This window comes from Arachis duranensis, chromosome 10 (genome assembly GCF_000817695.3).
Source record: "Arachis duranensis cultivar V14167 chromosome 10, aradu.V14167.gnm2.J7QH, whole genome shotgun sequence".
NCBI lineage: Eukaryota > Viridiplantae > Streptophyta > Magnoliopsida > Fabales > Fabaceae > Arachis > Arachis duranensis.
The window spans coordinates 10338897-10352940 of record NC_029781.3 but is presented as its reverse complement, the minus strand read 5'-3'; the positions used below and the strand labels follow the sequence as shown (position 1 = coordinate 10352940).

The window sequence follows — 14044 nt, the reverse complement described above, 5'->3', positions numbered from 1 at the left end:
TTAATCATCCCCAGTACCTTGCACTACAGTTTCCCTTGCTTTTTCCATTTGGAGAAGATGGTTTTCAGAGTGATATCTTAATATCCGATGAAAGATCTAAGCAACAGTTACATAAGCGAGAAACAATTAGCATGAGGGAGTTTCTGTCTTTTCGAATCCAAATGAGATCGCATGAGTCGCAAGTTCTTCTCAAATCAAGACGTTTGTTCCAACAATTTTTGGTTGACAGTTATACTATGGTAGAAGCTGAAAGATTACAATACCACAGGTTTCACCAAAGCAAGTTTCGCTCCCATCAACTGCAAGGCCTACACGAGTGCCTAATTCAGGGTGAGACATAGGCTGCAAGAACTGGAAAACGAGTTATCATGCCGTCTTCATTTGTCGGCGGTCCCCGATATATGTACAACAATTGCAAAGATGCATTTGCTATTTGCAGGTATGCCGGTTACCCTAGTTATTTCATTACTATCACATGTAACCCAGATTGGAATGAGATTAAAGATTGTGTTGCGAACTATTCATTAAAGCCAAGTGACAAGCCTGATATCATATCAAGGGTTTTCAAGATCAAGTTAGATGCCTTGCTAAAAGACTTAAAGGATGGGTCCATATTCAAAAAGCTCAAAGGAAGTAAGTTTTTTCATTCAGTGTCTTCAAGGTCACGCTAACACATTTTTTTTTTCATCAATGGTTATTTGTCCCTTAACATATTTTTTTCTTTTTACCATTTTTTTTGTTTAAGTTGTGTACACAGTTGAATTCCAGAACCGTGGTCTTCCCCACTGTCACATTTTATTATTTGTTCAGCCAACCGAGAAGCCTAGATCATTCGATGATATTGACCATCATATATCGGCCGAGATACCTGACGAACACACCCAACCTAAGCTGTACAGCTTAGTCCAGAAATTCATGGTTCATGGACCCTGTGGGGTTTTGAACACGAGTAGCCCGTGTATGGTTAATGGGAGGTGTTCCAAGTTTTATCCAATGCCTTTTTGTGAGAAAACATCCATAGACAGTGCAGGTTTTCCCAAGTATAAACGGTCAGATAATGGTCGTTCAATAAGCAAGAGGAATGTGAACCTCGACAATCGGTTTATTGTCCCGTACAATGCAACATTGCTCCTTAAGTATGGGTGCCACATAAATGTCGAGTATACTTGCCAGACGTCTGCTATTAAGTATTTGTTCAAGTACGTCCACAAAGGTAATGAATGCGTCACAGCTTCATTCTTCCGATTACATGATTCAGCTGATTCTGTTGTCACTGTGGATGAAATCCAAAACTACCATGATTGCCGGTATATATCTACTTGTCAGGCATCTTGGCAGCTATTCGAGTTTGAGATTCAGTTCAAAGAGCCTAACGTCATCCGCCTTCCATTCCATCTGCCAAATGAACCGAATGTTTTGTACGAAAATCATAAGCTTATTAAGAATGTTATCGAGGCCGCGGTCTCAAAGGATAGTATGTTTATTGGCTGGTTTAAGGCTAACAAGGATTTTGATCTGGCCCGTACACTAACTTACGCGGAGATGCCATCATTTTTTGTTTAGGATAAGCAAGGGCATATGTGGAGGCAACGGAAGCAAGGGAATGTGATTGGTCATCTCACACATATTCCTCACTCGCATGGAGAGGAATACTACCTTCGTTTGCTATTGAATTATCAAAAAGGGTACCAGACATTTGCTGATGTCGTTCTGTTGGTGGCATTGTGTACGATACATTCAAAGAGGCCTGTTATTCGCTAGGGATATTGCAGGACGATGGGGAATTTATCGATGTACTTAATGAAGCCAGTGTGTGGGCATCACTGAATTATATCAAGAGATTGTTTGCAATGCTTTTGATGTTAAACAACATTGTACGCCCTGACATGGTGTGGGAGCAATGTTGGCAACATTGTGTAGACAACTCGATGCTTTCTGGAAGACATAAATTGGGTAAACTTTCTACATTATTTTTGCTATCGTGTTACTGTTTTGCCAAAAATTCAGACCAATCTGTTTAAAAACTTCCCTTCTTCTCCACCTCTTGCAGTTTGTTATGCATTTATTTTGTTTTCCCTTCATCATCATGTCGAATTTGTTTCTGATGTAACTATCTTGCATTTTGATTTTAGGTTTCCACCGTTCCGTTCATGAGATCAAGTCCATCACGCTTGCCAAAATTGAAAAACCTTTGCAGCCGAATGGTAGGAGCCTAAAAGAATTTACTGACATGCTGTTTCCTGATTCTGTTGATTCGACTGAACCTTCCGACACAGTCTTTTTTGATGAGCTCAATTTTGACAGGACATAGTTGGCAAGTATTCCCGTTGATTTGGTTTCCCAGTTGAATTGAGACCAGCACGTTGCGTTCAACACAATAGCGAATGCAGTTAGTCGTGGCGCTGGTGGTTTTTTCTTTGTTTGTGGATACGGTGGAACTGGTAAGACTTTTTTATGAAATGCACTGTCTGGTTCAATAAAGTCGAAGGGTGATATTGTTCTCAACGTGGCATCCAGTGGCATTGCAGCACTGTTGTTGCCTAATGGGCGAACTGCTCATTCACGCTTTAAGGTTCCACTCAGTGTTAACCAGGACTTTATTTGTAATATAAGGCAAGGCACACCCCTCGCGCGTCTTATTTCATCTGCAAAATTAATTATATGGGATGAGGCACCTATGTTAAATAAATTTTGCTTCGAAGCGCTCAACAAGTGCCTTAAGGATGTTCTTCGTTTTAATCGTGGATATAATCCTGATGCTCCATTTGGTGGGAAAATTGTTGTTCTATGAGGTGATTTTCGTCAGATATTGCCTGTGATTCCTTGTGGTTCCCAGGAAGAGATCGTTTATTCGTGTATTAATGCTTCGAACCTGTGGTAATCTTGCCAAGTATTGTAGTTAACTGAAAACATGAGGCTGTGTTGTGGTTTGCAAGATATCCACGGTGTACAATTAGAGGAATTTGCTAAATGGCTGCTTCAAATTGGTGACAGGTTACTTGGAGACAACACCGATGGCGAATCAGTAATTAGAATACCCAACAACTTGCTACTGGATATTGAGTATCCATGTCTACATGATTTGGTGGTGTTCATTTATCCTAACGTTTTACTCCATTCTTCCAGTGTGAATTATTTTAAGGGTAGGAGTATATTAGCACCAACACTTGATGTTGTAATTGAAATAAACAATCATGTGATGTCTTTGATCCCTGGCAACGAGAGGGTTTACTTGAGCTCTGATACACTAATTAATGAAGATGGTCACATGGAATCTGAATTATACACAATGAGCATGGAGTCATTGAATACGTTGAATTGTTCAAAAATTACCCAACACCAGTTAGTACTTAAAATTGGTGTTCCTATGATGCTTTTTCGCAATATTGACCAATCCAATGGACTATGCAACGGTACGCGAATGTAGGTAAGACATCTTGGCGGCCACATCATTGAGTGCATCATATTAGCAAGCCGTAATACTGGTGAGGTTGTCTTTATTCCCAGGATGAACATGTCACCTAATAATGATATATTACCGATTAGGTTTACTCGACGACAGTTTCCGGTTGCGCTTTGCTTTGTGATGACCATAAACAAGTCCCAAGGTCAAACGCTATCAACCGTTGGCGTGTATCTTCCAAGGCCTTTTTTTACTCATGGTCAGCTTTATGTTGTGCTCTCTCGGGTCAGCATGCATTCTGGACTGAAGATATTATCTGTTGGTTCTAACGGCACAATTTCAGATCATATTATTAATGTTGCCTATAGAGAAGTTTTTGCTGGCTTGCTACCTAACATTCTGCCTTGAGCGGTATGTATGTCATGTAGTCCTTTCGTCATCTTCTCGATAAACAGTTCTTTTATTTTTCCGTGCTTGGCACGGGTCTTAAAACTAGTTATCTTTTAAATTCAAGTACGCCGCATCCCAGTGAACCTTATTATTTTTGCAAGGTTCTTGGCACTCCGACGAACTTCTATATTTTTATGGAGTTCGCCATATTTTTTTATGAACTTGACTACGCATCCGGCATCTCCATAAATACCAAGTTTAGTAAACAAAAAAATTGAAACAGAGTTTGTTGAAAAAATACAGCGAACTTGACCTAAAAAAGACATATTTCAGAATTTAAAGTTGGAATAATTTATTCTTGAAAATAATGATTTTATTTTTTTATTTCAAAAAAAAATCCCCAACTTATCATTGCTAGCCAAACACGTCTCCACTGACCTGCCAACGGTAAAAAAAAGGTATAATTCGTAATTTCACCTTTCCATTAAGGGTAGAAATGTATTTTCAACCATTCATTTTTTTTATTTAGATATCTTAGCTTTGGGATTTTTCTCTATGATCAAATAAAAAAAATTTTATTTTTCGAAACAAATTATTCAACCTTTAAATCCCAAAATACGTTTTTCTTTTGAAATTTCAGCTGCATCCTGGATGAACCTTATTATTTTTGTAAGGTTCGTCGCACCGTCGGCGAACTTCTATATTTTTATAGAGTTTGCCATATCTTCCGACGAATTTCATTATGCATCTTCATAAATATCAGATTGGGTGAAAAGAAAAGTTAAAAAATAACAATGACAACTATTATCATCATCTCCAAGAGTATCTAAGAGTACACGGGAATAATCTGTATTTAACAATGGCGTAGTAAAAAGGGTGCTCCCCAAGCTTTTAATTTTTTAAAAAATCTAGTTTGGTTTAATTTGGATGATAATGGTTATTTACAATATTCAAAAAGACATGCTTGTTGTCTGTTCAACCTTTAATTTCCCAACTTTTCTTTTCACACAAAATAAACCAAATAAGGTTTTTTCAAAATTAATAGTTTTAATCATAGTATATATATTTTTTCAAATTAGAAGCATAGAAATAATTAAAGAGTATATATTTTTTTCTAAATTAGAAGAAAAGGGAGGATGCGACCAACTTTATAAATTTTATAGAGTTCGTCGGAGGGTGAGACAAACTTGACTCCACCAAATAATAATTTGTTTTCGAGAATAATAATTTTTTTATTTTATTTCAAAAAAAATCCAATAATTTTAGGATGTGGTTACTAATAATATATGACATAATATTTTTATGTATGACCATAAATTGTAAAATAATAGGGAGTATGTTGTTTTTGAATAAGTAAATTCAATTAAACTATTATTGTCTCATGGGCAAATTATATTACTTTATCATAAAGTAATATATACTCTATTTTTGGCTATTTTTTCAACTTCAATATAAGTCATTAAATTATAATATTAAAATTATTATACATATTCATAAATATATTAGTAAAACAAAAAATAAGATATTAAATTTGGTTAAAATTAAAGGTACAAAAATCATAATCAATTCTATTGTAAAATCATATACAACATAATTATAAATTCATTATCAAGTCCTTGTTTAATAATAATTTTTAATAACATAACTAATAAACCAAAGGTGGTGGTAGAATTATCTAAGGTTTTGGAAATCCAATTAGTGGTTGAGCCAACAAAGCTAGTGAAAGTTCTAGAAGGCTTAGAGAAGGGAGTTGAATCTATGGCCTTCTTTAACTTTAATTAATTAAGCTTTAAACTCAGAACTTTAAACTTGATTTTTGTTTGGTCTGCGCTGTGAATAATTTAGGAGATAATTTTGTTTTGTCTCATAAAAATCAGAAAAGAGAACTAAAGCAGAGAAGAAGATGATGACATAGCTATATATTCTGGTTCAGTTACCTTGTGCAATGCAATCTACATCCAGTCCCCACCACAACGTCAGTGAAATTTTCACTATAATCTAAGTATTACATACACCAATTTTCTAGGACTCAATGTAATCCTATCTAGGCACACAAGTTTCAACATAAACTTAAACTTGGCTATGCTAACACCTAGACTCACCACACTAAGTGCTTACCCAACTTAGCAAGGAATACTTCTCAGGTACATAACTCAAGACAAGTAAAGTATCTTTTGTGGCTAGCTAATGTGGTCCTGGTGAAGACATAGAACAAAAAATAGATAATGTGTGTTAATTATACCCAATAAAACTTGTCCCAAAGATCTATACCCTTTTTCCAGCATTGATGCCTTAGCAGACTCAGCTTCGGATATAGGTACCTATTTTGTGTATGGATGTATACTCGGGTTTATAACCAAATCCTAAGGTACAAGCCGTACCAAGAGAAGACCTCTTTCATCACTCCAAAAGCTAACTATTGTTATGTAGTAATAATGCCTTTTGGATTGAAAATACTGGAGTCACATACCAACGATTAATGAACAAGGTGTTCTCACCTCACCTTGGAAAATTAATGGAAGTGTATTTGGATGACATGCCTGTCAAGATCAAAGAAGATGTCAATCTCTTGTCTGATTTAACTGAAGTATTTAACACAATCATGAAGTACGGATGAGACTAAATCCCTCAAAATGTACCTTCGCAGTGGAAGCCAAGAAGTTCTTAGGCTTTATACTCATCCAAAAGGGATATTGAAGCCAACACGGACAAATGCAAATCAATATTGGAGATAAAGAGCCCGACCTGTCTTAAAGAAGTCTAATAGTTAAATGGAAGGTTGGCAGCCTTATCCATATTCTTGGCAAGATCAGCTCTAAAGTCTCTATCCCTGTTCTCAATACTCAAGAAAGGGAGCCGATTTGAGTGGACTCATAGATGTGGACAAGCCTTTCAAGACTTCAAAAATTTCCTGAATCAACCACCAATCCTCATCCAACCTATCTCAGGAGAAGAACTAGTTTATACTTAGCAATTGCAAACAGAGTCATAGGCTCAATCCTAGTCCGAGAAGATGAGAATGGACGACAACTAATCTATTTTGTTAGCAAGGCTCTACAGGGGGCAAAGCTAAACTATCAAAAGATAGAAAAATTTTGCATATGCATTTGTTATCACTCGAGAAGGCTCTGACCTTATTTTCAAAATCACACTATAGAGGTCTGAACTAATCAGCCTACAAAGCACATCTTACAAAAAATAGACACTGCAGATTGGATGCTACAATAAGCAATAAAGCTATCCAAGTTCGACTTAAGGTATGAAAGTCGGACAGTAATTAAATCCCAATATCTAGCCGATTTTGTGGCCGAATATACTAAAACTCGGGAAAGTCTTGCAATCTAGAACTTATACGTAGATGGTTCATCTAATAAAGAGGTTAAGGAACTTAGTCCATAACTTCATTGAAATTTGAGTTTCCATCCTCCAATAATCAAGCCGAGTACGAGCCTTACTTGTTGGCTTGAAGATAGCCAAAAAAGTCGAGGAAGTAAAGTTAATTGTGTTTAGTGATTCTCAAGTAATAACCTCTCAAGATAATGGGACTTATCAAGCTAAAGATCCCTACATGAAGAAGTACTTAGAAGAAACATAGAAACAATTAGCTCAATTTGTGGAAATAGAAATCTGATATATAGCTCGAAAATCCAATATATGAGACGATGCTCTCTCCAAGTTGGCCAGCACCAAGTCAGGGAGCAACAATAGAAACTTGATCCAAAAGGCTTTCCACACACCATCAGTAACCAAGAAAGTCGACAAGTCAGGCACAATGGCTATATCCAATATAAGTATAGGTTGAATGACTCCCATCATCGAATATCTCAGGCTCGATATCATTCCTAAAGAAGAAAGGAAAGCAAGGAGGGTCATAAGAGAAGCACAAAACTACACCTTAGTTTACAATATTATCTATAGAAGAGGCATATCCATGCCTCTACTAAAATGCATCCCGACCTCCAAGAGTAATGAAGTTTTAGAGGAGGTCCACAACGGCATATGTGGAAACCACGTAGGAGCGCAGTCACTAGCTAAAAAAGTTATCCGAGATGGCTTCTTTTGGCCGACCTTACAAAAGGAGGCAGCCGACTTCATTAAAAGGTGTCCGCCCTGACAAAGTATGCTAACTTTCACATGGCACTGCCAGAAGAGTTCGTCAATATCACTTCGCCTTGGCCATTTGCAAAATGGGGCATAGACCTCCTTGGGCCGTTCCCACAGGCCCCTGGATAAGTAAAGTACCTCATAGTGAGAATTGACTATTTCACTAAGTGGATCGAGACAGAACCTTTGGCAACCATCACTGCTCAAAGAAGTCAGAAGTTTCATTACAAGAACATTATCACCCGATTCGGAGTTCCACACTCCATTACTAAGGACAATGGAACTCAGTTCACCAACTCAACCTTCAGAAGCTTGGTGGCAAGTCTCAAGATTAAGCACCAATTCACGTTGGTAGAATACCCCCAAGCCAATGGACAAGCAGAATCTGCGAATAAAGTTGTGTTGGCCGAGTTAAAGCACTAACTACAAGATGCAAATGGAGCATGGGCAGACAAGCTTTCTCAAGTTTTGTGGGCATATCGGACGACCTCACACTCAACAACAGGGGAATCTCTTTTCCGACTTGCTTACGTCATAAAGGTCATGATACCTATAGAAGTCAATGAAGAATCTCCAAGAGTTAGATTCTACAATGAGGTAAGAAACATTCAAGCTCAAAAAGAAGAACTTTACCTCCTTCCAGAAGTTCTAGAACAAGCTCGGATAAAGAAAGAAGCCTTGAACCGAAGAATGGCCTTAAGATACAACAAGAAGGTTGTCAAAAGAAGCTTCTTCACGAATGACCTCATATTGATCCGAAATAACATCAGAACATAGAAGTCGGATGAAGAAAAGCTGGATGCGAACTAGAAAGGACCTTATAAGATCATTGAGGTTCTAGGAAAGGGTTACTATAATGTGTCCGACCTAAAGGGAAACGAGCTTCCAAGATCATCGCACGCATGTAACTTAAAACGCTACTACAATTAAAAAGTTCACCTTGCTCCTTGGTGTACTCTTTTTTCCGATTTTATGGTTTTATTCTGAGAAGGATTTTTTTGAAGGGGGTTTTAATGAGGCACCATAGCAAGAGCTAAAGGTTAATAAAAGAACTCTTAGTAACAAAGCTTATGTAAATCATTTTTCTCATTAATGATAATTCATTTTTATCATAAAATTTTTCATTTCAAACGTACTAATTTAAGCTCAAAAAATTGTAAAAATTATTGTCCGACCTAGATGGTCGGCAAGATGAAGTGACGAGGTACAAATTAGTGTAAGGTTATGTAAGCAGATTGTGGTCCGACCTCGTTAGAAACTTAAAGAAAAGGGAGTTGGATCTAAAACTAATAGCAAAAGTAACTTGCCAAAACCGACTACTTAAAGTTGGAATAAACCTTAGGGAAGTATGTAACCCCGATCTTATGAAAATATCGAATAAGCACTGACTTACTTTGACCGACATCTTTTGCAACTTAACAAAATTATTATCAAAAGCTACCAAGTGACTTAGATCTTTAGTCACTAAAAGCTAAAACAATAGTTACGCCAAGCAATGTTCAAAATGACATGCATACCAAACTGCCCCGTACGAGAAAAGTAGGGAGAAGGTTTTTAAGAGCAACAAAAATAAAAAGGAAAATTATTTCAAACTATTACAAAAATCCAATTTGTTCATAAAGATCCACAAGTCGGGCCATCTAAATACTTTGAAATTAAAAAGCTAAGAAGGAGGGTAAGAAGGAAAGTTGAGTTCGTCGGAGGTCATGTTCACATCTTCGAGATGATCAGAGTTGGTTGGGAGACTTTCTGGCCAAGAAGAAGTAGGCTCATCGTCCACTTGAGAAGCTCCCTCAGCTCGGGCTTCGGAAGCCTTTGGGTCGAGCATAAGAGTGTCCTCCTCATCCTCTGACACATTAACAACTTTTTCATTCACCACAATGTTGTTAGGACTAATTAAGGAAAGGTCCACCTTGGGGACTACAACTCGGAACTAGGACTTCAAATTTTCAACAAGCTCGTCCATTCCTTGAGCTATAGTCTCCTCCAATTTTGCATACCACTTCTTTGACTTGGTAACCTCATCTAGTCATCCACCAAATCCAGCCTCTCCCCGAAGACTCTAGTATAGCTCTCCTCATCCTTCTTCTTTATACCCTCCACCATGGCACAAGTAGCTTCAGACTGTTTTATCCTCTCCCAAGCCTTGGCAAGGTCGGACACAAGAGCCTCCTTTTCACTCTCAAACTCCTTTTTAGAATCCCTCAAGGATGCCACTTCAGCTTGAAGGCCCGCCAGAGTGCGTCGAGTGGCACCAACAGGAGTATTCTCCAACTCTCTCAACAAAGCAAAAGCCACCCCAGCAATTTGAATTCCACCTCGGGCAAGAATTTGTAGATGGTTCTTTAAAAAGACATCATCCATACTAATAAAACTATGCGAAAGGATGTGTTTTTCACAAAATTCTACACCATCAAACCTGGATCATAGACACTGGTAAACTTCGAAGTCTTATGTTGTTTTGACTTGGGCTTGGGAGGAGGACGTGCCAGGGGAATTTTTTATTGACAAGAAGAGTAGGGGGAGGAAGAGTTGGATATGGAGTAATATTAAGAGAAGCAGAATGATTTGGAGGGAGAAGGGATATTGCCTGATTAGCCGGTTTTGTTTTAATTGGATAGTTCGGGCCACGACATTTTTTTTTAGAAGAACGGAGGGTTTTCATAGCAGCCGACTTAGGAGTATCTTTTTTGCATGACTTAAAAGTTGGACTACGTTAGCTAACAAAGGAATCAAACAAAAATAATATCTACAAATGAAAAGAATGCTACCTAGCTCGGGTCGGATTTGGCTCAGATTTTCTACAAATTTCTTGGTAACCATATAAAGAGCTCGACCCTAGTACTCGTGGAATAAGGTGAATACACGCTCCTCAACCTCATCTAAGTCATCCAAATCATACTTAATAATTACATGGTGTTCTTTCCAGTATGAGCTGAAGAAGGGCTCATCCCTCTCATCAAGAAAGAAAGGATGGACATCATCAACAACTCTTATTTTAAAAAAGTAGTTTTTAAAATCATGAAAAGAGTCATAAAAAATGATAAAGACTTTTCTTTCTTGCACAGCTCGAAAAGAGACCCAACCTTGCTTTTTCGAGCTAAAAGGTTTGGTAAGAACAAAAGGATAAAAGAAAACCTTCGAAGAAGGAGGGACGTCAAGTTCACAATAAAGAAGTTGGTAAATTTTAAAAAAATCCCAAGAGTTAGGGTGAAATTGGGAAGGATCAACATTACAGAGTTTGAGAATCTTGACTTCAAAGTCAGTGAAAGATAGGCTAACTACCAATTTAGTGAAAAAATACTCATACACATCCATGAAGTGACGCTCCAACTTCTCAAGTCGAAGAAAGCAAATCATCTCTTCAAGATCAGAAACTACAATTTCGTACTTTCTCTCATCCTCCCAATTTACACACAACCTATGATATATACGAAAGGTCTCAACATACTTATTATCAATAACAGGAATGATAGAACGTACGAATATATACCCAGGTTAGGTCGGAGGGACTTTAGACGACATCTCGAGAATTATCAAACGTGACACAAAAGCTATACCTACAATATAACAAAAGGAAAATCATTATTATCAGTCAGAAGGCTAGGCAAAACAATGTAAACGTACAAAGCTGTAAAAGGTCAGGTCATCCTCAACAAACACCAAAGAACATTATCGTTCTCATAACCTCTTATGCACACAGAAAATAATTACACTCCAATATTGAGATGGCACCATCTCTAAAAGCAAGAAACAGCACCATTTAGGGCACCATAAAGCAAAACTCCCACGCTCAGATAAACAGTAAAATAAAATACTATAGAACAGGGAAAAGCAGTAACAAATGGCATACCCACAAAAAATTGTTATCATTTACAATAAAAGGAGGGTACTAGAAGCATATGATCAAAGAACACAGTTACAAAAGATAAAATTCAAAAGTAAAGAACTAACCTTAAAGAAACATGACGTGGAAGAATGCGCGAAAAACAGCAAATACACGTACATTCCAAACCCCCTGAGGAATCTTATAGGATTGCAACAAAGAAGATGAAAAGCTTGAAGAAAGGAGAATGATAAAGAAAAAACGCTTTCAGAAAGAAGCAAAAAAAGAGAAAGTGAAAGGAATTTGGGTATTTAGGAGCAATAGAGTAATTTGGCATTCTCTCATTTATGGCATGCACAGTTACCAACGTAACTGCAAAATAACATGCACAGAGCTACGAAAAGACGTACCATCTTTTAATTTAAAAACACGTCGAATACTCGACGTGATCTCGAAAAAGCGGGCTGTCCGACCTAATGAACTAATCTACAAAGGAATCAGTTTGGCCACGAAATGCTTGAGTCCAATCTTGGAAGGATCAAACTTAAGCAAGGGGCACTGTTCATACCTTAGCACAAAGACATAGTCAGGTCCAACAAGAATAAAGACCCACACAAGAGATCATGCCTCTTTTACGCCTACCCAACCTCAAAGTGGTCGGGCTCGACGACGACGGTCCAACCTTATTTATCTAAAGACGCAACTAACTCCTAAGATATCTCACATTTATCTAGAAGGGAGATCTCAACAACTTCCCAAGAAAAAAGAAATGGTCATCCACCATCAAAGGTGAAAATACTCTAAAAGGTGATTATTTATTCTACTATAAATGCATTGATACACTCAAATATATTTAGGATTCAATCTACTAAAAAACTGTTTAAAATCCTTGTTAACTTAAGTATCAGACTCCCATGCAGGTACCATCCCCACCTCTTCACGAAGAATGCAGACGACGGTATATCGATACCAAAAGAAGTCAGATGCTATTTCAAAAGGAGTTTAGATCTCACATTTAAATTCAAAAACAATCTAATTTCAAATAACCATCGAAATACCTATATAAACGAATTAGATCGGATTAAATAGAGAAACTAGTTAGTGTTGCAAACCAGGAAAATAATATCTAGAGACATGAGTTAAAAGAAATTATTATATGTTTACATAATTACATTATATAAATTTTCTTTTACTTTGTGAAAGTTTGTGTATCATTATTTCTATTTTCATAACTAAATAAATTTCTATATTTAAAATTTTTTATCTATGTCTTAAAAATAATATGTAAACATAAAATTTAGTTATTTTGTCAGTCTCTATCATTTTATTAAATTTATAATTAAGTATTTATATTTTATTAATTTTTATCATTTTTTATGAAAATAATTTTATTACAAAGTAAAAAAAATACAAAAATTCAACTAAAAACTTTTAAAATATATAAATTTAATTAATCGATTTCTTAGATTAATTTGGCCCATTTCAAAAATACTCCTACGTGTCCATCTGTATATCGGCCACGTCAATACAACGAAAGTCATTTAATTTTTTTATTGAGTCTAATAAATCCAAGTGAACACAGAGATAGATGGGTTTAGATTTTAAAAAAGTCAGAGAGTTAAATATATTTTTAAATTGTCGAAAACTTAAATGTTCATGAACCAAAAAGTTAAGGACCTATTTATCATTCTCTCTGAATAATAAGATGAATGTAAATATGTTTTTACCAAACAATTTATGTAAATTGAATGGTCAACTCATTCGTTCTTTTAAATAAATGTATGAAAGTTTAAACTTGTATATACAACAATTTATTAGTTAACGGCACTTTTATTGTAATTCTTAGGAAAAGTATAAGGAACCAAAAGCTTATCAGCCAAAAACTAAACAAAACTATATTAATTTATATCAATAATTAATTAATTTTAAATTTTTTAAATTCAAAATTTAAAAAATTTTAAATTGATTAAGTAAACCTAATTAAAACCTATAAAAACCTTCCTCTTTTTTCTCACATTAATCTATCCGCTTCTAACAATCATAAATTCGAAAAATATATAAAAAAACATCCATTTAATATGAAAAAGAAACATTCTAATACTTAGTAGAAAAAACATCCATATATATTAACTCGTAAAAATTTTGAATTCATCTAAAAGTATTTGGCTGGGTTTTGGCTGATATGCTTTTGGTTCCCTAACTTTACTCAAAAAATAAATATACTTCCGGTGATTAATATGGCTCGTGACTCGTGAGTGTGCCGTGTGTAAATCTCAAATGAGCATGGGCGGTTGGGTCATGGGTGTTTACTCCGTCCCAAT

At 36.2% G+C, this 14044-nt stretch overlaps 1 protein-coding gene across 1 annotated transcript; it reads left to right on the top strand.

The window, feature by feature from the left end:
* Window positions 1-2911: 2911 nt before the first annotated feature.
* On the top strand, window positions 2912-3811 carry LOC107469080 (uncharacterized). Its single transcript, XM_016088461.1, has 2 exons — window positions 2912-3423; window positions 3508-3811. The coding sequence occupies exons 1-2, from the start codon at window positions 2912-2914 to the stop codon at window positions 3809-3811; spliced, it is 816 nt and encodes a 271-aa protein (XP_015943947.1).
* The last annotated feature ends 10233 nt before the right edge of the window (window positions 3812-14044 follow it).

Bases quoted from the DNA above. Each gene is read 5' to 3' on its own strand.
- LOC107469080 (XM_016088461.1), top strand. From the start codon at position 2,912: ATGAGGCTGTGTTGTGGTTTGCAAGATATCCACGGTGTACAATTAGAG. The intron at 3,424-3,507 runs GTAGGTAAGACA...CTTTATTCCCAG, and splicing joins CTATGCAACGGTACGCGAAT to GATGAACATGTCACCTAATA.